This window comes from Rhagoletis pomonella, unplaced genomic scaffold, assembly GCF_013731165.1.
Source record: "Rhagoletis pomonella isolate Grant_MI unplaced genomic scaffold, Rhpom_1.0 Rhpom_scaffold_00005, whole genome shotgun sequence".
Lineage (NCBI taxonomy): Eukaryota > Metazoa > Arthropoda > Insecta > Diptera > Tephritidae > Rhagoletis > Rhagoletis pomonella.
This window is the reverse complement of record NW_023458559.1, coordinates 57,418,037-57,443,384: the sequence shown is the minus strand read 5'-3', so window position 1 is coordinate 57,443,384 and position 25,348 is coordinate 57,418,037. Positions and strand designations below refer to the sequence as shown.

At 36.3% G+C, this 25,348-nt stretch overlaps 2 protein-coding genes across 3 annotated transcripts in view; both read right to left on the bottom strand.

Annotated features, from left to right (window-relative positions):
• The window catches only part of LOC118739306 (glypican-6), a 569,268-nt gene extending 555,890 nt beyond the window's left edge, over nt 1–13,378 (bottom strand). For both annotated transcript variants that reach the window (XM_036470552.1, XM_036470553.1), the window contains exon 1: nt 11,633–13,378. In XM_036470552.1, the coding sequence (XP_036326445.1) occupies nt 11,633–12,068 (436 nt within the window). In that variant the 5' untranslated portion in view covers nt 12,069–13,378. The remainder of the gene's footprint in view (nt 1–11,632) is intronic.
• A 3,550-nt stretch (nt 13,379–16,928) lies between these two features.
• LOC118739304 lies at nt 16,929–22,031 on the bottom strand. Its single transcript, XM_036470550.1, has 6 exons — nt 21,792–22,031; nt 20,652–21,724; nt 20,350–20,581; nt 19,849–20,285; nt 17,858–19,790; nt 16,929–17,791 (listed from the first exon to the last, which is right to left on the bottom strand). Exons 1-6 carry the CDS (start codon nt 21,904–21,906, stop codon nt 17,694–17,696), a joined length of 3,888 nt encoding a protein of 1,295 aa, XP_036326443.1. The 5' UTR covers nt 21,907–22,031; the 3' UTR covers nt 16,929–17,693.
• Nucleotides 22,032–25,348: the final 3,317 nt, after the last annotated feature.

The following is a 25,348-nucleotide window of genomic DNA, read 5'->3' as shown; positions in this document are numbered from 1 at the left end:
AGACATCCTAAAGTTATAAAAAAAAATTATATAATTTTTTCCAGTGGCAATGAAAAGATTACTAATTTCGGTACTTTCGGTGACCCACGTAACTCTAGCGTAAACAAACGTTTTAAGGCTGAAATTGTTTAAATACTTGATTTATTTTTTATTGAAATTGTTTTTGGAACTCCATTGATTGAAATATATGCAACAAGAATGCTTTAGGTTTTTTTTTTGGCGAGAGAAGGGAGTGACACTAAAAAAAAACAACTCATGAGATTTGCTCATATGAGCGCATTTTTTTTTGCTCAGTAAATCACTGAGTTATAAAATAAAGTTATAATTATTGTGTATTAATTTTTTTAAAGCAAAACATTTTAAATTAACGCTTTAATGGCCACTGATTCAAATAAACTGTTACAAAAGCCTCGCCAGTCAGTGGCAGTCTCAACTTTCCCTGCAGTTACTCAAGTATTTATTAATTTGGAACCGCCTGCGAAGACATATGTATGTATGTTTTAAACAATGATTGATAGAGTTACTCGATTTAATCAGGGTAAGATCGCCGCTATAACAGCCCTTGATTGGTTAAAACCCAAGTCATTCCGGTCGTATAGCCGGCGGGTACCTAATTTCATGTTCAGCAAGTAATTTCCGGTCGGATTCTATCGCAGAGGTCATACGAAAAGGTCCCGACTGAAAGCAGAGGCACGACATAGGCAAACAACTTTTGCCCAGTGCTTGTTGTCATCGGAATTCAACCATCACCCTCCGCAGTCAAAGAGCTTCAGCTACTTCGAGTGACCCACGTAACTCTAGCGTAATTACAATTTCAATTATGTTGCAGTCTAAAATCATCTTTATCCTAACTTTATGTTCCACATGACATCAAGTATTTCTTCCCTTTCCTCTTTAAACCCACACAGCTTACACCTTTTTACCTTCGGTCTGACAACGTCGACACTGCACGTTTCTTAGATTGATAGACCCGCCAAATTAATCGATTCTTAATAGTGGCAACACAACAACAACATATAAAGCACATTTTTTTTAACCCTTTTTGTATGAAGTTTCTGATGCAAATAGGATAGGGACTTAAACCAATACTTCTCAAAATTCTGACGCGGTCCTAGAGCACTGAAAAATCGTTTTCTTTGATTAACAGATCGTTAGAAGACACATAACTAGTTCAAAGCCCTAATTGGCAAATACCGGAAAATCCCAATGTTCCGAAAAACCGCCGAACAATAGCAGACCGTTAAAACATTTGCGAGTAACCTAGTCATACAATCTAAGAGTACATATGTATGCGTCAGGTGTACTAGTAAAAATTGAAAATTTCGTATTTCGGCTAGCAATATGATAGATAATGCCCGATTCAAGACAAAGGTCCTCCAGACCATACACACAGTGCCAGTCAGTGTTGCCAATTTTGGTACTTTGAAAACGATTTGGTACATTTTGATTCTGGTACCTTTTCCATAAAAACGACAGCTCGGGGAAACAATATTTATTTATTTCCATATACATTTTTTTATACCCAAGCGCACTTGTGCACAAGGGTATATTAAGTTTGTTCGCATAACGGTCCGTTCGTGCGTCTGTCCGTCCGTCCGTCTGTCCGTGCACACGATAACTCGAGCAAAAATTGAGATATCTCAACGATTTCAATTTGGTATATAGGTTGCCCTTTATCCAAGGTAGGTTGGTATTGAAAATGGGCGAAATCGGACTGTTACCACGCCCACTTCCCATATAAAGGTTTTTTGGAAAAATGCGAAAAATGCAAAAACTGCGACATTTCAGTAAATATTAGATTAAATTAAAATTGTTAAAATGTGGAGTAGAATTGTGGTAAAAAATAATATTTTTATGAAATTTTTGGAAAATGGGCGTGACAACGCCCACTTATGATGAAACTCGTTAGGAAGCTTGGGTAGGGTCCAGTTAAGAAAACTGTTGTAAATCTTTGAAATCGGGCAATAACGACGCCCACCTGCCATATAACGGTAATTTACAGAAACACGAAAACTGCTCTAAATCAGTAACTACTGGAGCTAATTCACTTAAAATTGTTGATTGCAATAACCACTTAGCGAAAAATTAGAATATTATAAATTTTTGGATAATGGGCGTGGCGCCGCCCAATTATGACCACAAATGTGTATCTGGGTAACCGATTTATCAATTTCTACCAAACTCGGTGAACTTAATAACCTTGGTACGAAAAAGCAATTTGTTGAAAATTATTCGCATCGGATTAAATTACACCCGCTTTCCGTATAACGGTAAATTTTGAGAAATACGAAAATTCCGATATTTCAATGAGGACGCTAATTTACTCCAAGTTAATAGTTACAACAATCTCCTAACAATAAATAAGACTGCTATAGACTTTTAGGAATTTGGCGTAGCACTTCTTTACTTGTTAAGTTTGGTTTATTCTGTTTTTATTATTTCACCTTAGGAAACCTCAAACGAAGAAGGCATGCCAGAGACGTAAATATTTGTGGATTTTTATAAAATATTTATTTCTATGAACTATGAGTGCACATATTTCTCACTGTTGAAAAAAAACAAAAAACAAAAGAAGGTCTAGAGCTGAGTTGCCCACCAATTTTGCATGGCTTTCCAAAGATGGTTCAGCCTTTTGTGAGGCATGAAATAAAGCCGCAGTGAACTACAATACTAAAAACTCAAACAAGTTTTAAAAAATTAAAGATTTGCATAAGAATTTATTAAATATTCCCGAGTTTTGAACAGAGTTTAGAACTTATATTTTTATGTTCTTTCTTATAGTATGAACCCTTGAAAGTGATAGGCTATATTAAAAGCCTTCCCCTATAGGGCGGAGGGTCACCCACAACAGATCGCTTTAGAGGTTGCGATACATATGGCAATAATAACAATATAATAATAATTAAATAATAATAACAATAATAATAATTAATAGTATGAACTAAATTTTTATAAAAAATAAGTACAAATTTTGCGTATCGACATTTTGAAAAATTCTCTGTACCAATATTTATTGTCATGAATGTAGTCGCACTTAGCTTGTTTAATTTTAAGCTTTAATTTTGAAATAATTGTTGTCAAGTATTACATAGTGAAGTTAATTTATGATTGCATTTTTTTCGTTTTTGAAAAATATTAAATGAGAAAACCAATTTTTGTTATTACCGCAAAAAAAATCTTTTTGGAACTCTAAAAATCGTGTAGGTACAGTTTTTGGTAGGAGGAAAAATAAGTGGGTGGCAACACTGGCGCCAGTCGGCCTAGAAAGATAGATTTCATTACTTTCACTTCAAAAAATGGTGGCATTTTTAGGGAAGGTAACTGGCAGAGCTGTAAAACTGTGAAATCATATGAAATTAAAAATCATCAATTTTATGTTATTATATTTTCATTGAATTTTTCCTTGTTGGGGAATGTGGCTTATAATTTTCCAATTCTACATTCACTCAAAGTAGATACGATTGCACACATTAACATATTCAAAGAAAGATTGAAAAAACTGAATGACGAAACATTAACTTTTAACACTGAATAAGCATTCAGATGAATGCAGCTTTTGCTATGTGTGCACACATTCATTCAGTACCAATCAATCGATATAAATATTCTAAATACACAAAACCCACTGAAAAATACGCAAGGTTGAATTTTATTGAACAGATTTCAAAATTTCAACACGAAAAATAGTTTATTGAGCGTTATCATTAATTTGTTTCACTTAAATTTGTACAAATATTTATAATAAATGAAAATATTAATTAGAGAAATATTTTTATGCCAAGAATGTCATTATGAAAAATGTTAATTATTAACGATTTTTACATCTCTGTTTCGAAAATTGTCAGCTTTCTAAATAAGTATTACCAATGTACCAATAAAAGGTATGTGCAGAAATTATTACATATGTACATACCTATATATCTACGTTAAAATAAGTAAACAAATTTAAGCGCTTCTACTTCTAACTTTAGATATATACATTTTATTATTTATTAATAAAAATTCTTAATACAAGTTTCTTCGTACTTTTTTCTTCGCTATTGGGTCAAGCATTTAATAAAGATTCTAAAACCTGATTTGTGGGTTTGTGGTGGTTTCTACCATTTACAATAAGTTGCAAATTATCAACTTTTCTCAAAAAAAGATTTAACAAATCTGTGTGCAAACCCCTTTTTATTTTAGTGTGGTATAATCGAAAAAAAAAATGTGGTAGATTTGAATAAGATGTGGTAGATTTTCCAATTCATATTTTATTGGGTATACATATCGCTCACCGTCGTCAAAAGAAGCACAACTCAAAAATTAAATCGGGAAATATAATTGCTAGTGGATCGTACAGATTCCACGCAATTGGTGCAAAAACAAGTATAACATTAGTTTTCTAGTTAGAGAATATAATCATGAAGAAAAGAATATTTTATTTGTATGCAAAAAAAATCGACCAAATTATTTTCCCATTGCATAATACTTTAGCAAATATAAATAGGCGTATTTTTGAAATATTAGAAAGTTAAGGCACGGATATATTTAAAGCAAAATTTATGATGTACCTTTTTAAAAATCTATTGATTAATTTGAATTTGATAATTGAATTCATTTTTATATTTCGAATTACAATTGAGTTGAAATTCTAGAGTTATGGGAAAATTGTAAACAAATGTTCTGTCTAAAAATGTGGTAGATTTTAAGCCTTGTGTGGTAGATGTGGTAGACACCCAAATTTAAAAAAAAAAATACATGGTTGATCTACCACACATGTGGTAGAAGCTTGCACACTGTTCTAAACGTATGTTTTGAGCAAATTGATGTTTAAAGCTAGCAATATATCCCATGTCCATTTTCCAAAACTATAATAATAAACATGGCAGTTTTTTAGCAATTTGGTTCCTGTAATTAAGGAAATATTGTAGTTTTGGCATTTTTCGAAATTACCATTTTATGAGAGGGACCAGGTTATTGTTCGACTTTTGTATTTTCAATACCCTGCTGCCCTAGATAAAAAAAACCCTCGTACAGAATTTGGTTGAGATATCTCAACTTTTGCTAGAGTTTTCGTGTACGCAAATAAACGGACATGGACTAATCATCTTCTCTTTTTATTCTGAGCATTTTTATGTATATATACATACATAAGTAGTACATACGAACATAAATGTATGTATCCATATCGATTAATTTTGGTTGTTCCAAATATACGTTATTTGAAAAAAAGTTATGGTACCCTCTTGCAGAACTGCGTTGTAAATATGTTTAGGAAACATTTAAATTAATAGTTAATTAAAAAAGTTGCTCAAAGTAATGGAACTCCTCAACCCCTTTAAAAAAAAACAGGAACCCTTCTGAAATTTTGTTTTGAAAGTTTTCATATTTGAAAACTGAAAAAAATCACAGTATACAGCAAACCAGCCATTGACAATATGCTTATTTGAAAACTAATACATGAAATGTTGTGAATATATAGGATTTTTTTGTCATTAACCCATAGGCAACAACTGGTGCAAAAGTACCTACAAATGTTTGTTGATATATTTGAAATGTAAATTTGAACAGCAAAATTCGTAAAACAAATTATAATAAAACAAAAATATTGTTAATTACTACGTGGGAGGTGGGCGTGGTAATTGGCAGATTTCGACAAAATTTAACACTAACCTAAATTATACCAAAGGCAACTTCGACACCGACTTTCGTTAAAATAACTAAATTTTGTTCGAGTTAGCGTGTTTACAAACAGAGAGGGCTGAACTAGTTCATCTCGTCATTCTTAATATATGTGTATATACGTACATACATTTTATACGGTTAACAAACGCGCTCGCTTATCTGCATAAACCGTCTTTACTTGCATTAATTCATGCATTATCCTCTTTCAAATGTGAATAATCGGCTGAACAAATACACACAAATTACGGGCATTTGGAAATTGGAGAGTTGTACCATAAGCTAAGTAATACTTCTTTTACCGCCTAATCGATGGGACCATTTTACAAAGTCAGCCCACCATTATTCACTCAAAGTTGTGTTCAGAACACGGTTTACTTATGTAGGAACTGCATCCGGTCATAATTGCTAACGCTTCACGCTTCATTTGCTTGGAATTTCGTGTTTCTCGTTATTTCATTTTATGTGACTTGGAAATATTTTTCACTATAAGAAAATATTTAAATTGGATTTCATTTGGGTTAACGAAAACGACAACTGTGAAAAAATATCAACCAATACATTCAAACAAAATGTCAAATAAGCATGTTTACATTTTTTGTTTTGGCTACCTGGATCACTGTATACTGTGAAAAAAATATTTAGTACAAAAATAATTGTGATAAATCAATTTTGTATATTCTTCTGCGAAAAAATGTCTACAATCGATGATGTATATGTATACATATCAAGATGTGTCTGTTTTGCTCTACAGTTGCGATAAGTTGCTTTGGAATAAATAATATTGCACGAGTCATTGGCTTTGGGTTAGTGGCAGAAAACTTCAATACATAAGTACATATACTTTGAAATAAAATATTTGTTTTTGTTTCAATTCCAGATATGTTAAAACTTTAAAGTATAAAATATATCAACCCTGGGAACAAATTATTGGTACTGAATGGTAAAAAAAAGTGTGCATTCATTCTAAATATACAATCATGTGTGAGTGCGAATGCTGCTGAACATTCACATTCAATACTGAATGGCAATCTAGCATTCAACAACAAAACACAGTTTGTTTGTTTTAAAATATTTTAAGCCACTCAGGAATGAAGTTTTTATTTATACAAACCAACAATCAACATTTTGAAAGGAATGCCGAGTGAATGCAGACTATGTTGATTCAATCATTTTACAGCTCTGGTAACTGGAATGATAATAACTCACTAATTTCTGAAAAGATATTCATTTCGTAAGCTGTATTGCCAAATGTGTTGCCGTCTTTTATAAATTCATTTCTAAAATTAACCCAGTCCCAGAAATTTTCTAAAAAAAATGATTCAGCAGATATTTTACTAAGCATTGTAGACAAACAAATTACTACTTGTTGATTTACTACATTTTTTGCGTTATAAAATTAAGTGCAGCCTCTGTTAATTGAGTTTAAAAGCTGACCTACAATTTACTAATTTGCACTGGCTATAAAGCGCGGTGATTAAACTACTCTCGACTTGCAGCAATTTCAGTTATTAAATTTAATCGATCAATTCTGCGCAAGAAAGGGAATAACTTGTTAAGTATATTTATATAAAATAGTAAGTATGTATGTATGTGCCTCCATTTAGTTTTATAATCTCGCAACAGGTATGCGTAACATTATCTACGCGCAACTATTTTTATTATCTTTTAACAAATACTTTTTTACTACATTTTATTTTTATCAGCCCGCAACTTGAAAGCCGAAGTGAGACGCTCCCAGCCCCAACCTGCATAGTTATTTGCTATTTATGTATATATACATACATAAATACATACATATTTACGTACCGCTATTTATACTCGCATCGCTCAGCACTAGGCAGTTAGATATCCGAGTTCAGCCACAGGTAAATGCTTATAGATTGCGCTTGTTATCTAAACGTCTGGATGTAATATGTATGCACATGTGATTACCTACAATTACTCGTATCTCGTTTAGTACCTCGTAAATCGGTAAGTTTCTTAGTTTCTTTACTGGCCAATCATATTTACTACTAAGTTTTATGAGAATATTCGCAAGTAAAAAACATAAGAAAATGTGATTTTATGTTCGCCGTAAGTCTAGTGAATTGTCGTAAATGTGTTGAGCTCTGTTTTTTAAATTGGTTTCACTATGGATTTACTAATTATTACCTGCTATTTTGGATAGGTCAGTAAGTTTAACTCAGCAAAAGTTCAATAGATATACATTAGGGTGCCTTTTTTGTTTGCGACTTTTGTTTTTTTTTTCACTCCTACCCCGAAATTTTGTGGAAAACACCAAAAAAAAACTCCCTGAAAATTTTAACCCTTAATAATAATATTAAGTACTCGCCCAAGGCGTGTAAAAATTTCCCTGATAAAATGCACGTAAACTTTGATTATTTTTCTTCAAATTCTATATCTCAGAGGAATTTTATGGTATAATATTGGTCAATGATGGGTTTTCTTCAGAATTGAACGTTCTACAAAAGTGTTGATTGCGGTGTAATCCTAACTCACACCACCAAGCTAGTACGGGTCACGAAACCCAATATTTTCATTAAATTCCAGTTTTTTCCCCCTATCTCGCAAATAACGAGAGATACAGAATAATTACAAATCACAAACTTGTAGGTCATTGAATTTCCTATAATAATAGTTCTAGAACATCAAATCGCTCGTATCGATATTTCTTGAGATATTGGGCTTTGATATGATCTGAGGGGATTTTGTTCAAAAAATCCTTTAAGAAACTATTTTTATTCATAAAAAACTCCATTTTTAGAGATATTTTTCCGAAATAATTTGGTAGAAGTCTTCAAATATACTAGGTTTTGTAATACCATGTTCTGACCGACAACGAAAACACTTTGAAAACGTGTTTTGAGATTGTGGGCTGAAGGCTGTTCACACCGGCTGTTAGCGTTTTCGCTGACATTTCTTACATCCTCTGATTACAGTTTTACTACACAAAAACAAAACCAAAATGCTTTTCCCTCATTTTCTTTTCATTAGCAACCTCTTACTTTCATTCTTATTTTACTTTTGCCAGCCAATTAACAATAAATCCGAAATGGCGTATTAAAGATGATAAAATATGACTTCCACTTCGATAAATAATTGAAAAAGCTAGTGAAGACACCGATTGGAATGAGTGGAACGTGAGTTTTCAAGTAGTTTTCAGCGAAAACTAGTTTTCGTTTGACAGATTTTACATGGACGAAAGCAACGAAAACATGTTTTCGATGTCGGTCAGAACATGGTATAATCCCGCCGGAAAAACCGCAACTTGTTTTGGTGATGCAGTCTAATATACATAAGTGCATTCCTTAAAAAAAGAATTTTTTTCCAAGATGTTCCCTGCTGAGTGTTTAACAATGAGAAAAGCTAATAAAAGTCTTTAAAACTTAAAAACAAAAAAAAAATAACAAAAATGGTGAAAAAATGTAAAATTGAAGGAAATGAATTTAAAATTTTACTCAAAAAGTACCAAAAAGTAAAAAAATAAATAAAAGAGTAAATTCGAAGAAAACCGAAAAAATTGGGCAACTCAACAAAACGAAAGAATAGCTAGAATATTGAAAAATTACAAAAAAATTATTTTTAATAAAGTTTGGATTAAACTAAATTGGAAAATTAAAAACATCATGCATTTTTACAGAAAAAACTCACAAGAAAGTGGTACAACTAAAAAAATTTATTTAAAAAGTTTTAAGATATATAAATAAACTTTGTTTTAATTTTGAACTAACTATTTTAACTTCACTTTTTTTACTTTGCTATTTATTTCTTCGGGAAAAATACTAACAAAAAATTGGCAAAATATTAAACCTTTTTTCAAATTTTACACAAAACGTACCAAAACTTAATAAATTTCGTCAAACAGTAAGTTCAAAAGAATCTGAAATAATTAGAAACTCAATAAATTAGCACGAACATTATTTAAAATCTAAAAATAAAAAATGTATTTTGAATCAAATTTGGATTAACTGGAACAAAAATTTTGGAAAAATATAAAAGATTAAAAAAAAACGATAAATTTTTAAACAATAAAACAAAAAAGTTAAAAAATATTCGATAAATAATTTTAAGGCAAAAAATTAAGAAAAAAAGATTTAATTAAAAAATAATAAGACACTTTTAACTTCACTTTATTTTTGATTTAGCTGTTTTTAGTACGATTTCTCGGGACAAATTAAAACAACAAACAAATTTAAAGAGAAACTAAAGAAATTGAGAAATTCGACAAAAAAGTAAGAATAGCTAAAATCTTATTTAGAAAAATTGAAAAAGGTTATTTTGAACTATATTTGGATTAATTGAAACACTTACAAAAAAGTGAAAAGAATTAAAAAACATATCAAAAATAATTTTAAGATATTAAAAAGAACAATTAAGAACTAATTAAAAAAAAAAACTAGGATACATTTTTTAAACTAATTTCTTTTGGACTTCCGTTTTAAAATACTTTCTTTTAATTTAAATTTATTTTTTTTAGTTTTTGTATTTGTTTATTTTTTCAAAAAAAAAGTAAATTTTAATAGTCGGACCAATTTTTCTCAAGAAAATTAACTTAACTGAAACAAAAACTTTGAAAATAAAATTATATACTTACATAAAAAATTACTAGAAAATGGAAATAAATATAAAAATAAATCAATATAAAGAAAATTTCAGTATGTATATAAAAAACTTTGGGAACAACTAGAATTAATAAAAAAAATGTGAAGAAATGTTTTTTTTTTCGAACTAACATCTTTTAACTTCCTGGTTTTAATCACTTTGATTTATATATATATATTTTTTTTTAGTTTTGTGTTAATCTTTTTGCAACAAAATTCGTTTATTCAGTAAATTTTAAAAGGGGGAGAAAATGTCCAAATATTTTTCTACGGAAAATTATTAAATTATGTATTTTATTTTATAATATGCGTGAAAGGCGTCACAATTTTATTACCGCGCATTATCATAATTTTCATTTTTTTTACTCATAAAATTATTAATTACATTTTGCTTAGAGACATCGTTAAAAGCTGATCGCCACTACAATAAAACTGATTCCATTAAGTTAACAAAAACGTCGTTATGTCTATGCTCTAATAAAAATTCATCAAATCATTTGAATGTTCAGTTTTGCTTACGCGAAAAGTCTTGCCCCCGCACCAGCTCATTAAATTGTCATATATGTACATATTTACATACATACTACATATGTATGGATGTGTGTACATCTGCACGTATGAGTGTGTTACTTTAATAATTCAGCTAACTCTTTTTACTGTGGTCAGCTGATATGGAATGTTGTAAAATACTTAGATATGCATGTATATAATTGGCTCGATTTGAAGTGTTGTTGGAGCTGTACAAAATTTATAGAATACTTAAAATCACTCGGTGGCGCGAAGATCAAAGTGTGGCTGGGCTTAAAAAAATTTGCCTTCGCTTTTTATCAAAAAAAAAAATGTCCATGAAAAAATTATGTTTTGACAGCTGCCGTCATAAAATTTACACAAAAATCTGAATACCATAATGTTTTATTTTATTTTAATTCATTCGCCAAAGGAATTTAATCCCCATGAATTAACCCATCAAAATTATATTTAAGTGACATGTCTCATCAAAGGCAGCGCCACCCAGCGATAATGGCAACTTAAGCCTCATTGCCTCGGTTGTTTGATTAAAGTAAATTGTCACGTAGTTGACTGGCAAAATTTTAAAGTACAATCTTCCGAGCCTATAGCAACTTGGCAATAAAATGTACTTTAGCATGTCTTACAGATTCTTTAGGAAATGTTGGCCAAGTGTGCTTTGGTGAGGAAAAGAGATTAATTAGACAAAAAAAAATGCTGAATCAAGGCTTTAGCTACATATTATTATTATTCACCGAAAAGTGAATTTCAAGGAAAAATAGCTCAATGTCGAGTATTTTTTCCAATAAGAATACCTTGGGCTCTACATATATTCAAATCAAAATCCCCACATAACTCACCATTACTCGGCTTCTGTGGTATCTCTGCTTGATCGATGCCGCGCGCCTGAAAGATATGCGAAACTGCAGTGCAATTGGGGCTGAATTGGTCCAAAATCGACGAACCACCGCCCGTGCCCGGTGAGGCTAAAGCGGCGGCATGAGGTGATGGCGCGGCGTCCGCTGCACCAGCCGCGGTAGTGCTATCTTGTGCGTGTACCAGCGCTGCGTTACGCTGAGCGCCGAGGCAGAAAAGTAACAAAATTAGATATGACGGCATCGAAAATGAGTTACAATTGATATTAAAGAATTGGCAGGTGACAGCTGATAAGCCAGACTGCATACGACAGTGCTGATGCTTGTTAGCGCCGGCAGCACTGCGCTTGCTGTTGGAGATCAGTGCGAAGCTTGTGGCGGACGAATGGGGCGCACTCAAAGTTCTGCTTGTTTGATGCATATTTTGTTTTGCTTGTTTGACACGCGAAAAAAGATCACAAAATTTGTTTAATATTAGTACGTTTTTGACTTCCGCTATATCAACGCACCAGGCGTTACTTTTTTTATATCGGCAGCGTAATTAACTACCACCTTTTCTGTTGCCGCCGTATGCGTATCTCACTTTGCTTTGCGAACTTTTATTTAATTATTCTGATTTTTATTTGGTTTTTTTTTTTTTGCTACTGGTGTCTGTCTGATTGTCTGTATTTGCAAATGATTTTAACACACTCACACACGCGTTCGCACGTCGCCAACACCCTCTGGTCAAATACGCGCTAGTTGTTATTGCTTTTTATGGCTATCGGTTTGTTTGTTGTAATTGTTGTTTTGGTTATGTTATATGTTGCATCATTATTTGCAAATATATGTAAGAAAAGGTAAAAAAAAACTACGCTGCCTGTGTATCAATCGGTGTCTCACTGGGTGCGCGCTGCGGGGCTTTCCGGCGGGTTGGTTCAACGTAAACAAAAAAATTTAATTTGTGTCCGATATTTGCTGCTCGCCGGTCTACTACACAAGCGACGTCGCCAATATTGTAGGCCACGCGGGGTGTCCAGGGAGCGGAGTGTATGAGTGACACATGTAATTCGCAGACTGCGCCGAGGATTGTAAGCAGTGCTTTTTCCAAGCGAATACGCCGGGTGTGAGGGAGGTTTTTTTGAGGTGTTCAACGGTTGTTAGCTAGCTGGGTTGCTCGATTGTTTAGTTAGTGGGTGTTATTTAAAGGCACACTTAGCGAGTATTGACTGTGGCACAGAGAGGTGATGGCCGAATTCTATGAATGGCGACAGAATGTTTACAAGATTTGGAATTTTTATTTTAAACACTGGCAGTAGAAAGTTGTACGCAATTAACTTATTATTATTTTTTCTACATATAATTCTTAAGCGAGCGCTCGCTCTGGTATTTTATAATACAAATTATATAAAAATCACTTGTTTTTATATTAAAAAAAGTTGCACGGTGCAGCATAAATTTTTAAATGCAATTTCCTCTCGAAATCTCTGTATGTATCACAATCGCACACAGTCAACTCTACTCAAATTTATGTTCAGTAATTTTTTCGGATTAACCACTGAAACTCATTTTAATTAATATATTTATAACGCACACACTTCTGTTTTATTTATGCATTTTTAAATACATATATATATCTATACGAATTACACAAAAAAAAATATTAATTTTCAGCGACGAAATTTGCGCTCGGCAGGTAGACTGGTTGTGTTTGCGCACCGCTAACGACAAAATCTCGCACAACCGCACCGCGCGGACAGAGAACTACGAATGAGCGTTGAGCGAAGAGCGGCCTGCCGGCTGGACCTCAATGAAACATTTTTCCCGAAAACGAAAACCATACGAAATACGCACACAACTACAGTGCCAGCAACGCCGTCGAGCGACAGCAGTAACAAAAAAAAAACCGGAGTTTTTTTGTTGCAAGCGACCAGTTACAAATGTATCTCACTCGCATATCCATAAATATATGTATATTTATAAATAATGTACACATACATAGGCGCACGTGAGTTGGGAGTATTGTTTGGCATTGTGTGGTGTTTTTTTTTTTTGTTCATGTTGGGGAAGTCGTTGGATACGCACACAGCTCCAACTACGAACTTTGATGGGTGCGAACATGTTTGATGGCGCTCGATGCCATACACTTCTTCAGATGTGCTCCTTTGGCGCACAGGATACCAGAATGTAATGTTGGACAAATTTTGTTAAATGGTCATTCCACTTCTATTCATACCATTTCATGTTATTTTAATTCGTTTATTTGGTATAATTTTTCGTTAAATTTGTTACAAATACATACATACATACAAATGTATATGTACATATTTTTTAATTTATTTAATTTTATTTTAATTTTTTGTTTTATTTAATTTAGTTATGATTCATTACTAGCAACGGTATTTCATTTTAGGTTACTTTATTGAAAGTTGTGTTCGTTTGGAAAAGCCAGTGAGAATTAGCCAGTAGCAAAATTCAGAGAATAAGGTAACTTACTCTCCCAAAGAGAGAAACTTACTCAGCCCAATTCTAAATACTCCCGGGGAGTTTTTTCTGCGGGAAATTATTTCTCCCGAGAAAGAAATTCTCCAATAATTAACTCCCAGGGAAATTCGGGAGGAGGAAATTCTAACTTCGAAAAAGCTGTTTGACACTTTCTTGAAGAAATTCGCAAGCTGCAGTGCCACCTGGCGTCCACGGCTGCATTTAGAACATAATATATTTTTTTTTAATTATTGGAACTGGAAAACAAAACTTATATTTATTCATGTTCTGACTTTTTTCAACATACGCTTGTGTTTTTTTTGTGGTAGTCACTGTCGGATTTCCTATATCGAAAGTGGTGTCGCCTACCTTCCGATTGCGGATACAGCTTTTTCAGCAGAGTACCTTTCAAATCATTGTAATTATTTAAATTAATTGAATAAACAAATATTTACATACTTCTTTCATTACTAAATCACGGCTAGATTGTACATTTTTAAATTTAACGAACTTGTTGATTTAAATTATTGTTGACCAAATGCAATCGTGTGCCACAATCCTGCTTGCAAAGCCTTGCTGGCAAAATTTTTCCCAGCACGAATTTACAACTTCGCCTCCAAATGGAATGTCAAAAATGCGCTCTCTCCTTGCAAGTTTTTTGTCCAAACGAACGCGATTAAATAACAATTGGTACCAGCTTGTACATGTTTTTTGCATAGCGAACAGAACTAATGTAAACCGCAACTCTGCTATCGGCCTACCCGAGGAATAAATATAAACATACATACACACATACTTTAGGGCAGGCCAATTTGCCGAAGAAACCATGGGTTAAAATCAATTTGGAGTTTGCCAAATTACGAAAATGGGTTTAGAAGAAACTGTGCAAAATTTTTACTGTTGCGCCCTCTGGTAGAAAATTTAAGAAAAAAGAGCAGAAATGAATTTGTCACACCAAACAACCCCTTATAGTAAGTTTTTATACAAAATTTAAGCACTTTTTTACGACACTACAGCAAAATGCTAGTAAACCGATATTCGCCAATTGGCAAATTCCAAATTGATTTTAGACCTATGGCTCCTTCGCAAATTGGCTAAAAATTGCACGTATAATCCATCTGTGCTTTACGCGCATAGTCGAAAAAATCTCCCATAAAAATTGAGCAGCCCTAACATACAAGCATACATACTTGTTGAGTCAATTAAAGGCTTGTATATTTGTATAATGTTCAACTTACCTCTCTAACTCCATTAATATCCACTGATACTAATGCAAAGCAGTTAAATTGCTATTTCATCTTAAAGATAAAAGATTCAAAATCTCACTGTACTAATTTTCCTGTTCAATAAATGACAATGACAAATAGCGCTTATTTCACATTTTCACACACCCACGCATACATAAGTTTATCATTGGCTAGCCTTCATTTTTACTTTCATTATAACCACCTTGAAAACAACGTCCAGGCTCACTTTCAATAAAAACTTTATTTGCCTTCAATTTCGCACTAAATTAATCTAATGTAGTAGAATATTTATTACTTTATTTCTATTTTTCACTTCGACTACTTAGTAACCAATTTTTGCACACGCGCGAAAGGAAACGATTGGAATGGCGGCGGAAGTTTGACAAGCGCGGGGTTGCATTTGATTCCAGCAAAACTTTAGTGCCAACAAGCATACAAAATCAAATGGATTCTAAATTAGTATAACTTTGCATTGGAATACATATTAAAAGTAAATTGAATTATTTTGACATAGTATTTCAATCGTCTACACTTTTTACAGAAATATTTTTAAATTTATACAAATTCTCTTCATTTGTTCTAGCTATTGTGAATGAGTCTGAATTGAGTAAAGTGCAACTCTGTTCTTCGTGAAATTCCGCCGCTATTACAACCACTTCCTTTTTTGCGTTTGTGAAAATTAGAGCCAAGCTATTGAAAGTAAACAAATTGAAAATTTTCGTTTAAATATCATTCGAAATTAGATAAATCGGGTGTTGAAGTCGAGTGATGTCTCTATCGAAAATGCATAAAATATAAGAGCGGGTGTTGTGAAAGTGTAAATTTAGTGTCGCTTCGGTTATACATACATATGTATATAGTATGTGCGTGGGCTTAATACATATATATATATATATATGAACATGTATGTATGCATGTAGATATGTTTCATGTGTGAAAAATTTAGTGAAAATTTTAATAGTAACTTGCAACGAATGCAACAGCTTTCAGTAGCAATATTTAGTTTTTGTTATTGTTGTAGCAGCATACAAATTCCCCAGAGTTTTTGGGCAGTGATACTGGAGTGACAGTCCTTGGTCAGATATACATATGTATGTACATACGTATGTACATAAATCTGGGTCGTTTCGGTTACGCAGGCCTGACTGTCGTGGGAACGATCAATATTAGTGAGGTAAGTTGCTTTTAAAACAACAATTTATGTACAATAAGGGTAGACAATTTATCCAGCCACAAAGCGTCTCTTTTTTTAAAGAGCTCACAGCAGCGTCGAAATTGCAATAGTTTTATGCTACAACCACAAATTTTTCGAATAACCAATTGGAACTTCTCCTAAGCACGACTTAAAGCATAAACAGACGGCAGCGTTGATCCGGATCAACTCGGGAATTAACTGCAGTTGATCCGGATTAAGTCCGAGTTAGTCCGGATCAAAGCTGCCGTCTGTTTAAGCTTTTACAAAGTCTCTGAAATCTTCAAAAATAGAAGTCACTTAGGAGAAACGTACGCGGCTAACAACAAAAAAAAAACACATCATCCTTTTTTGTTTTTAAAATATGTATAGCACTGTCCATATTTTAATCAGTATATTATGACATTCTACACTTTAATATTTACATATTGATATTTATATGTAATTGCATATGTATGATTTATATTAATTAAATGTATACATATGTACGCATGCACTCCTTTAAATACTACTACATTTATATGTTTCAAAAGTAATGTCTATGTAAACGAGCGAATATAGGAAACAGAAGCCACTTACAGCCAGCAGAGAATTAACTTTAATTACTACCATTTATAATTGGCCACAGAAGTTGAGTAATTGATATCCTTACGGAGCCATTAAACCCATTTGTTAGAAATAACGCAGCTTAAGTTAATATTTTTTTTTTTTTCAATAAAATAACATATTCATAGAATTCCGGGAGCTTAAATTAAATATATGTACCTTTCGTGAAAATTATTGCTACTTATCATTTTTGCGAGAATAACACATTTCAAATGTGTTTTGCTTATTTGTTTTGGACAATACATTTGCAACCATGCATCAGTGCGCCCAAATTGTATACGAAAAATAAGATCAATTCATTCTTTTCTTTTGAATGCCTTATGTTATTACAAGAAAATTTAATTGTACGTTGTCTTGCAATATTATAATACGGAATCTCAACTTAAGCTTTAATGCTTATAAATATATGTATATCCACCAAGGTTTTAAAATTCAAATTATTTCCACATATGCTCACCACGCGATTGAATGATTTTCATGAAAGGTATTGGTGCACAATCAGAACGTGCAATTGCTTAGGTTTGTACCAGCCATTTGTTCAAGTAAGTGGAAAGTATTTATCTATGTCAGCTTCCGTAGCAATCTCATTGATTGTGAGAAATGTATCGCGTATGTAAGACTTGCAATGTGACGACTCTGAAAAAAAAACCGAAAATAAAATTTTACATAGGATTTTTAATGTACCTATAATTTATAACTCACCCAATTTGCCTTCACAAACACGATTTGTTATCCTTTTGGCTAATGTTTTGAAGAGATCTTTCGTGGTGATCTTCTTCTTATAATAAGGATTCAGTAAGTCCACTACTGATTTGCTCACATCCGCTTTATGTTTGGCAGCATTAAGGCGAGCCTGCCTATCATGCGATAGGTGCCTTGAATTTTGATCTGGGCGAAGCACCGGTTTCCTATATTCACCAAATTTCGCCATTAGTTCACTGGAGTTGGAATTTTCGCCGCTCCTTCCACTCTTCGGCAAAGCAAATTTAGATTTACTGCCATTCATATCATTTTCTGCGAGTGCGGCTTGCTCCCTTTTGCGCTTCGCTGCATACCAATCCGATTGTCTTGCCACATCTTCAGCTCTTAGACCTGATCCAGTTATGTTTTTGGGCATCTCCTTTTCATTCAAGTTTCCGTCTGCATTCGTTGCTGTTTGCTCGTCATTCTTTGAAGCCTTTTTCAGGGCAGCCGATTTCTCAGATTCCGCGGCGGCTCTTTCAAGCTCTTCCAAAGCTTTCAATTCCTCTTCAATTTTCTTCTTGCTCAATGCGAGTTGCTCCAATTCATCCAATGAATCCTCAGAGTCCTCTAATTTCCTATCAGATTCGCCCTCAAACTCCTGCCATTCAGCGCGCAGTGCCTTAAGTTTTTCCTTCACTGATTTTTCGTATTTGACCGAGTCCACGAAGGCGTCCTTGTACTTACACTTTGTAGCCGAGGAGGAACTCTCGTACATATCCAGCTCATCCAAATCGTCACCCTTGTGCTTGTGCTTTGAGTGATGCTTATGTTTGTGTTTGCGACGTGACGATGAGCTGGTGGAGGATGAATCCGATTTGTATTGATGCGATGTTAGATTAGAACTAGTTGAGGCTTTGTGATGGTGTGAGATTGAGCTGGATGAAGCTGATTGATAGTAAGCGTCATAGCTCACTGATGACTTGTAACTGTGCAAAGGCGATTTCTCCTTCGATTTGGTGTAGTGTGACATTCTGTGCTTCCGTTTGTGATGGGACAGCATGTCGAAATAATCATCTTCATCGTCGTTACGCGGGCCACCTCTGGTGGAGCTGTCGGATTTATTTGCCGTCGATATATCCGATTCTTCCCCGAATAATGTCTTTATTTTTCCATCTTCTTTTTTGGCTGTATACTTGATGGAACTTTCCACCAGCTCCTCAGCCGGATCATCCCAATCTTCGTTGCCAAACAAGTTATCTATTTTGTTCGTAGAAGGTTGTTGTTGTTGGGTGACATGCACTTCGGAAATGACCTTCTTGTCCTCATCTGGGTCGTGCACTTCTTCATCTTCACTCATTTTATATTCATTTGAGTTTATGTCTTTGTCACTTATATCTTCAAGATCATCATCTATTTTTAAGTTTGAAGATTCATTTCGTATGGTCTCGTTTTTATCCTCTCCGAAAGAGTTATCATCCTTTATGGGTTCTGCTGTTAAAGCTTCAGAATTCTTAACCTCCTTTGGTTCTTCACATTCCTTTTGCTCAATATCATCCAACTCTGCGTGTTCTGACTTTATAACATTACCGTTTTCATTGGTTTCCATAACTTGGCTGTCACCGCTGCTGCTTACAGGCGAACAGTCGGCCTCTTCGCTTTTAATTCCCTTACTTTTTTCGAAAAAGCTGCCAATGGTGGTCTGTTTAGCGGTGTCCTGCTTATAACTCTTCTTGTGACGCAATGCTTTTGGTAGATCCTTCGAGGAATTCCCACCGGCGATTGTGTTAGGTGATGATGGCCGAGAGTCTTCCAACTCCTTCAACTTTCTTTCGAAATACTCAACGCTGCCTCCCGTCCAAACACTTTGCTGACTGGTTTCAGGGCGTGCAACATAGTTTCTGAGAATAGGCATGAGTAACTCTTTGTTCGTCTGTTGGCGTATGGCAGCAAGCTGTGGTAAGAAAGGAATTTTTGAAAACTACCAAAAAAAGCACTTCCATCTACTTTACCTCTTTGGCCAACGAATGCCGATACAGGCTGACCACCTTCACCTTTGAAAAGCAATCATACTCGATGTCTATGGCAATGGCTTCAAAATCACGATGACGAAGATCTCGCCGCGGATCATCCTCTTTGCACTGCTCGACATTCAATTTAAGTACACTAACAAGTGAACTTAAATAACTCTCACGTATGGTTGTCGTGAGCCCGGAAACCTTCACTTCGCTAGAAGGTGCATTCTTGACGCGTGTTATCTGGGAATTTCCCTCCTTTTCCAAATCGCGTGCAGCACTCAGTTGCTTGCGTAGTTGAAATTGTTTTCGTATGAAATCTTCTGTCTCGCGCTTGGCCTTCTTTGCCATTTGTTCATGGCTTTCACTTGATCCTTCGTCGGAGTCGTTACCGCCGTAATCGTCCTTAAGCCTTTTCGCAGCAGCTCGACCACCTGGAAATTGCGTTTGACTTATTACACAATAATGCATTCATTTAATACTTCTCCTGTGGCTTACCTTCATACAAATCTGCGCTATCTTCAAGTGATACGTCAGACTTGAAACGCCCATCCATACAGAGCTTGTGGAACGTTTCCAATGCCTTTTCAATATTCTTTGGGTTTTTGCACACATCGCATTGATTATTGCATTCTGGAGGTGGATCGCCAAAATAATCAGAGAATAGCCTATGTCGACAGCGTATGCTCTCACAGAAGCTGACAATTTCTTCAAAATTCTTTACTGCACGCTGCGCCATACAAAGACAATAAAGATAAATTATTTTATGTTAAAAATTCAAAGACTATCGGTGTACTAACATCCGCTTTTTCCTGCTTTCCAGAGCAAGTTGAGCTTCGCGAACGGTTGACATCATTTTGTAAAAGAAATTGTATTGACTTCACATCTTCTCTTCCATAATAGAGCCGACAAAAGGATTGTAGTCCATCGCGCCCAGCGCGTCCTGACTCCTGATAATAAGCAGCCACATTTTGTGGCACATCCCAGTGCACTACGAAACGCACTGAAGGCTTGTCCACACCCATGCCAAAACTATTGGTTGCGCATATCACGGGATACACTCCATTCATCCACTGCTCTTGCACCTGTATGCGCTCGCCTGCCTTCAGACCAGCATGATATGCTACAGCACCGACGCCTTGCTTCGATATTCCGTACGCTACACGTTCGACGGTCTCTCGCGTACGACAGTAAACGATGCCGCAGCCACGTTTCGGCGCAGGCACACTTTTGAACTCATCAACATCGCCGAAGCAATGCAATGCAAATGCAGCTAAATGCTGGAAATCATCCTCTATGGAATTTTTAAAAACTATATCATAAAAGAGATTGTTCCGAAAACTTGGCGTAGTGAATTTGGCAACGGGCTGCTTGAGAGCTAAATGTTGGAAAATATCTTCGCGTACTTGCCGCGAAGCGGTTGCAGTCAACGCCATCCAAACGATATTGGGGTACTTGCGTCGCAAGGTACAAAGTTTGAGATAGTCCGGTCGAAAATCATGACCCCACTGTGATACACAATGCGCCTCATCAACGGCAAAATAGGCGATCTTATCGAACTTTACCAACGATTGCAATAGGTCCTGAAAAAAAAGTGTGGCCGCCTGCTCTGGTGTAATGTACAGAAACCGTATGCTGGGCCGCAAGGATTTCAGATCGGTAATGACGGCATCACGTTCTTTTGCCGACATTTTCGAGTTCAACGAGTCAGCGCGTATCTTTAGCTTACCCAAATGATCAATTTGATCTTTGATGAGTGCCAGCAGCGGGGAGAACACTATAGTTATCTGATTATCGCATAACACACCTGGCAGCTGGTAGCAAAGCGATTTGCCCGAACCGGTGGGCATGGACACAAAAATATCGCGTTTTTCTGTTTGAAATACATATATTTCGAAATAAAACATGCACGCAAATTAGAGACGGCACAACAAACTTACTTTCCACGGCACACTTTATGGCATTCTTCTGCAAATCCGATTTAAAGCTACTGTGGCCAAAATGCTGCTGCAAGGCTGCGTAAAGAGACTCATCAGAATCAACACCCTCACTCATCGTGTTTTCGTGGGTTGCGGCTGGATTCTGAGAACCTATTTTCTAATTTTCACAAATTAATTTCATAAAATGCGTGGTTTTTCTTCCGCTTTACAATTTCTTTTTGCTTCCAACTCATTTATCTATCCCCCTTTGTTTTTTACATTGTTTACAAGGTTGCTTTTTTCTGAAGAAAAGAAGATGAGAAAAAATTTCCCAAAACAGCTGACTTTTGGTAGTGCATTTGGTCCCATACCACAGTCGCAAACCAGTTCAGCAAAAGCAGGTTTTGTCGCTGCGAGCAGGGTTGCATCGGCAGAATTCGAATTATAGAAATTATTTGAGAACAAAATTTTCAATTATATCATACATTTTTGCCTCTCTGAACGTTGTTGTTGTTGTTTTGTAAGCACTTTTAGATTACCCTCTTCACAGCACGATTTCTAGGCCTAATAGCCCCATCGGGGCTGTTCTCCAACAAAATAGCTAGCTAATAGTGAATAGAAGGTGACGCATTCCGCAAACCGCGCTTTTGGCTTTGCCGGCTTAGACATTTCTCGTGTAAAAGCAAACAACGCCTCTGAAACTTTAAATACACTGAAATTCACTAATGGCTAAGCGAATTCCTTATTTGCTAAGCGTGTGCTAAGATGGAGGTTAGGATATTCCCACGACAGCCGGTTCTACGTACCGGAATGACTCGGGTTTTACCCGACCAAGGGCTGTTGTTTCGGCGATCTAACCCCGTTTAGGTCGGGGAAATCCGTCAAACGTTGCTCTACTCTAGGGCTACATCTGCTCCGTACCCTTCTGCTCAGGGCTGGCCAGTCCAACCCAGGGCCAGAAACTTACACCTGCTGCGTATTAAAATCTGACTAGCTCAGAACTAGCGTAGAACTAGACCTCTTGCCGACATTACTAGTTCTAGCTCAATACCCAAGCAATGTTTTCAACTGTCCAGTTTTACACGGCGATGTCATTGGCGGTGGCAATTGTCGCCCAGTGCATTACTTTGTAACCAGTTTTTAACCGGTTCCGTTTTTAACAGTTTTTTTTTATAAGAAAACGTATTTGAGATTAAATTTTTGGATAATTTTTTCGTTTTTTCTTTTCCTTTACAGATTCCATTTTTGTTGCATATTTTATTAAAAAAAAAAAATATTGTAAGCTGCACGCAACAATTTAAATGCATCAAATTTGAAAACTCACAACTGCCTCCGCCGCGATTTGAACTCGCGACCAACGATGGTTGAGTCGGAGGTCTTCTCGCTGAGCTACTTTCGTATTGTACGAGTAGTGAGCATTTGCACATTTACACCGCAAGTTTCAACTGTCCCGCTCTGCATTCCTTTTGCACTAGTACAGAGATAGTTCTGAGATATGTAGCAAGTGACTATGTGGGCCTCTGCTGTGCTGCCCAGTCGCATACCTCCCCCTCGACGCCGCCGACCACTACCATAAGGCAGCACCCCCTTTTGCAGCACGTACAGCAGGGAGCCGGCAGGCAACACAACTCCCTAACACCACATATAACAATCGGTCTCCCAAGGCACACAAAGGTGCTACAATTTAACTGTAACCGACTCCAGAGCAAGACGAGGAGATAACTGTCTTCATGGGAAGGCATGGAATATTAATAGCTGCGGTCCAAGAGACGAAGTTGCACGGAAATTCCCCCTTGTTGAATCTCGCCGGATACAACGTGCACCGCCGAGATCGCGAGCGAGACAATGGTGGAGGTTTAGCGTTCATCACGCACAACACCGTGCAGTATCGACTTATTGAAGCACACATCGACCGCAGGGATACCATCCTAGAATGTCAGGGTATTGCTATCCGATCAAGCGATATTGAGCTCGAAATATTTAACGTATACATACCCCATGTCACCAGCTGCCCGGCAGGATATCATCCTGAAATAGGTACGCTACTCAGAGGTGAAAACCGTATGGTAGTTGGCGACTTTAACGCGCACCGCGATCTTTGGCACTCAAGCCTGTCAAACGATCGAAGGGGAATACATCTGGCTGAGCAGATAGACGATTCGACATTCTGCACAATGAACGACGACGCAACCACCAGGATTATGGGCAGCTGCTGCAGCTCGCCAGATCTAACAATTGTCAGCGCTGGTCTGATCAACAGCGTATCATGGCGACCTATGCTGATCCTAGCATCAGACCATCTGCCCATAGTCATCTCGATTGATAAACCTGCCGACTTTGCTTCCGCGGATCACCAAACCTATGTCAACTTTTCCAAATCTGACTGGAAAGGCTTCGCGGATGTTACTGAAAGCGCCTTTACTGCACTACCCATACCAACCGGCGTCCACATAGGTGAACGTAAATTCCGCAGGGTTGTCACTGCTGCTGCAGCTCGCTTCACCCCAGCTTCATCCGAACTTTCCTACTGAAGCGGCTGTTCTAACCGATGAGCGTGACAACCTTCGTCAGGCCGATCCTGGAAATCCCCGTGTCAGGGATCTCAATTTGGAAATTCGGCAACTTGTGAACGTACATAAGCGGAAGAAACGGGAAGAGCATTTGAAGACCTGCAACTTCGCCTCTGGTGTGAGGAAGCTTTGGTCAACCGTGAGGTCGTTGTCCAACCCGACGAAGCGTGACGACAGAGTCGAAATAGTCTTTGTTGACCACGCTTCGTTGGACCAGGAGCGATGCGCGAGCTATTTTAGCCGGCAGTTTATTCTGCATCCTCCGGTGGATAAAGCCAAACGTCGAGTGGCCAAAAGGCTGCACAAAATGCCAAAACCCAGTGCGCCTCTTGTTTTCACCAGCGCTGAGGTAAGGGTAGCTATCGGGAAGGCGAAAGCCTCCAAAGCCATTGGACCCGACGGAATATGCATGTTGATGCTGAAAAATTTGGGAGTAGCGTACCTAACGGAGGTCCTCAACTTGTCTATGGCCACTCTAGTCATTCCAGACATATAGAAGATGGGGAGAGTGGTCCCATTGCTCAAACCGGGGAAACCAGCCAACAAAGGAGAGTCTTATCGCCCGATAACCCTCCTTTCCCCGGTAGCGAAGACACTAGAGGCCTTGCTACTCCCGTATTTCACGAACCGCCTGACCCCAGCGAAGCATCAGCATGGGTTCCGTAAAGTGCATAGTACAATAACAGGACTTAACGCAATAAACACTCAGAAACATGTGAGAGAACTATTCTAGTAGCGTTGGACCTGTCCAAGGCATTTGACACTGTCAGTCATTCAACGCTGCTAGAGGACATAGAGGCCTCCTCTCTCCCACAGGGACTCAAATGGTGGTCGGCGATGTACCTGAGTGGTCGACATTCGTCAGTAATTTTCAGAGACAAAACCAGCAAGCCACGTAAAATTAAACAGGGGGTACCATAGGGTGGTGTCCTGTCCCCACTATTGTTTAATTATTACATTTCTAAGCTTCCTCAACCACCAGAGGGTGTCAATATTGTCTCTTATGCT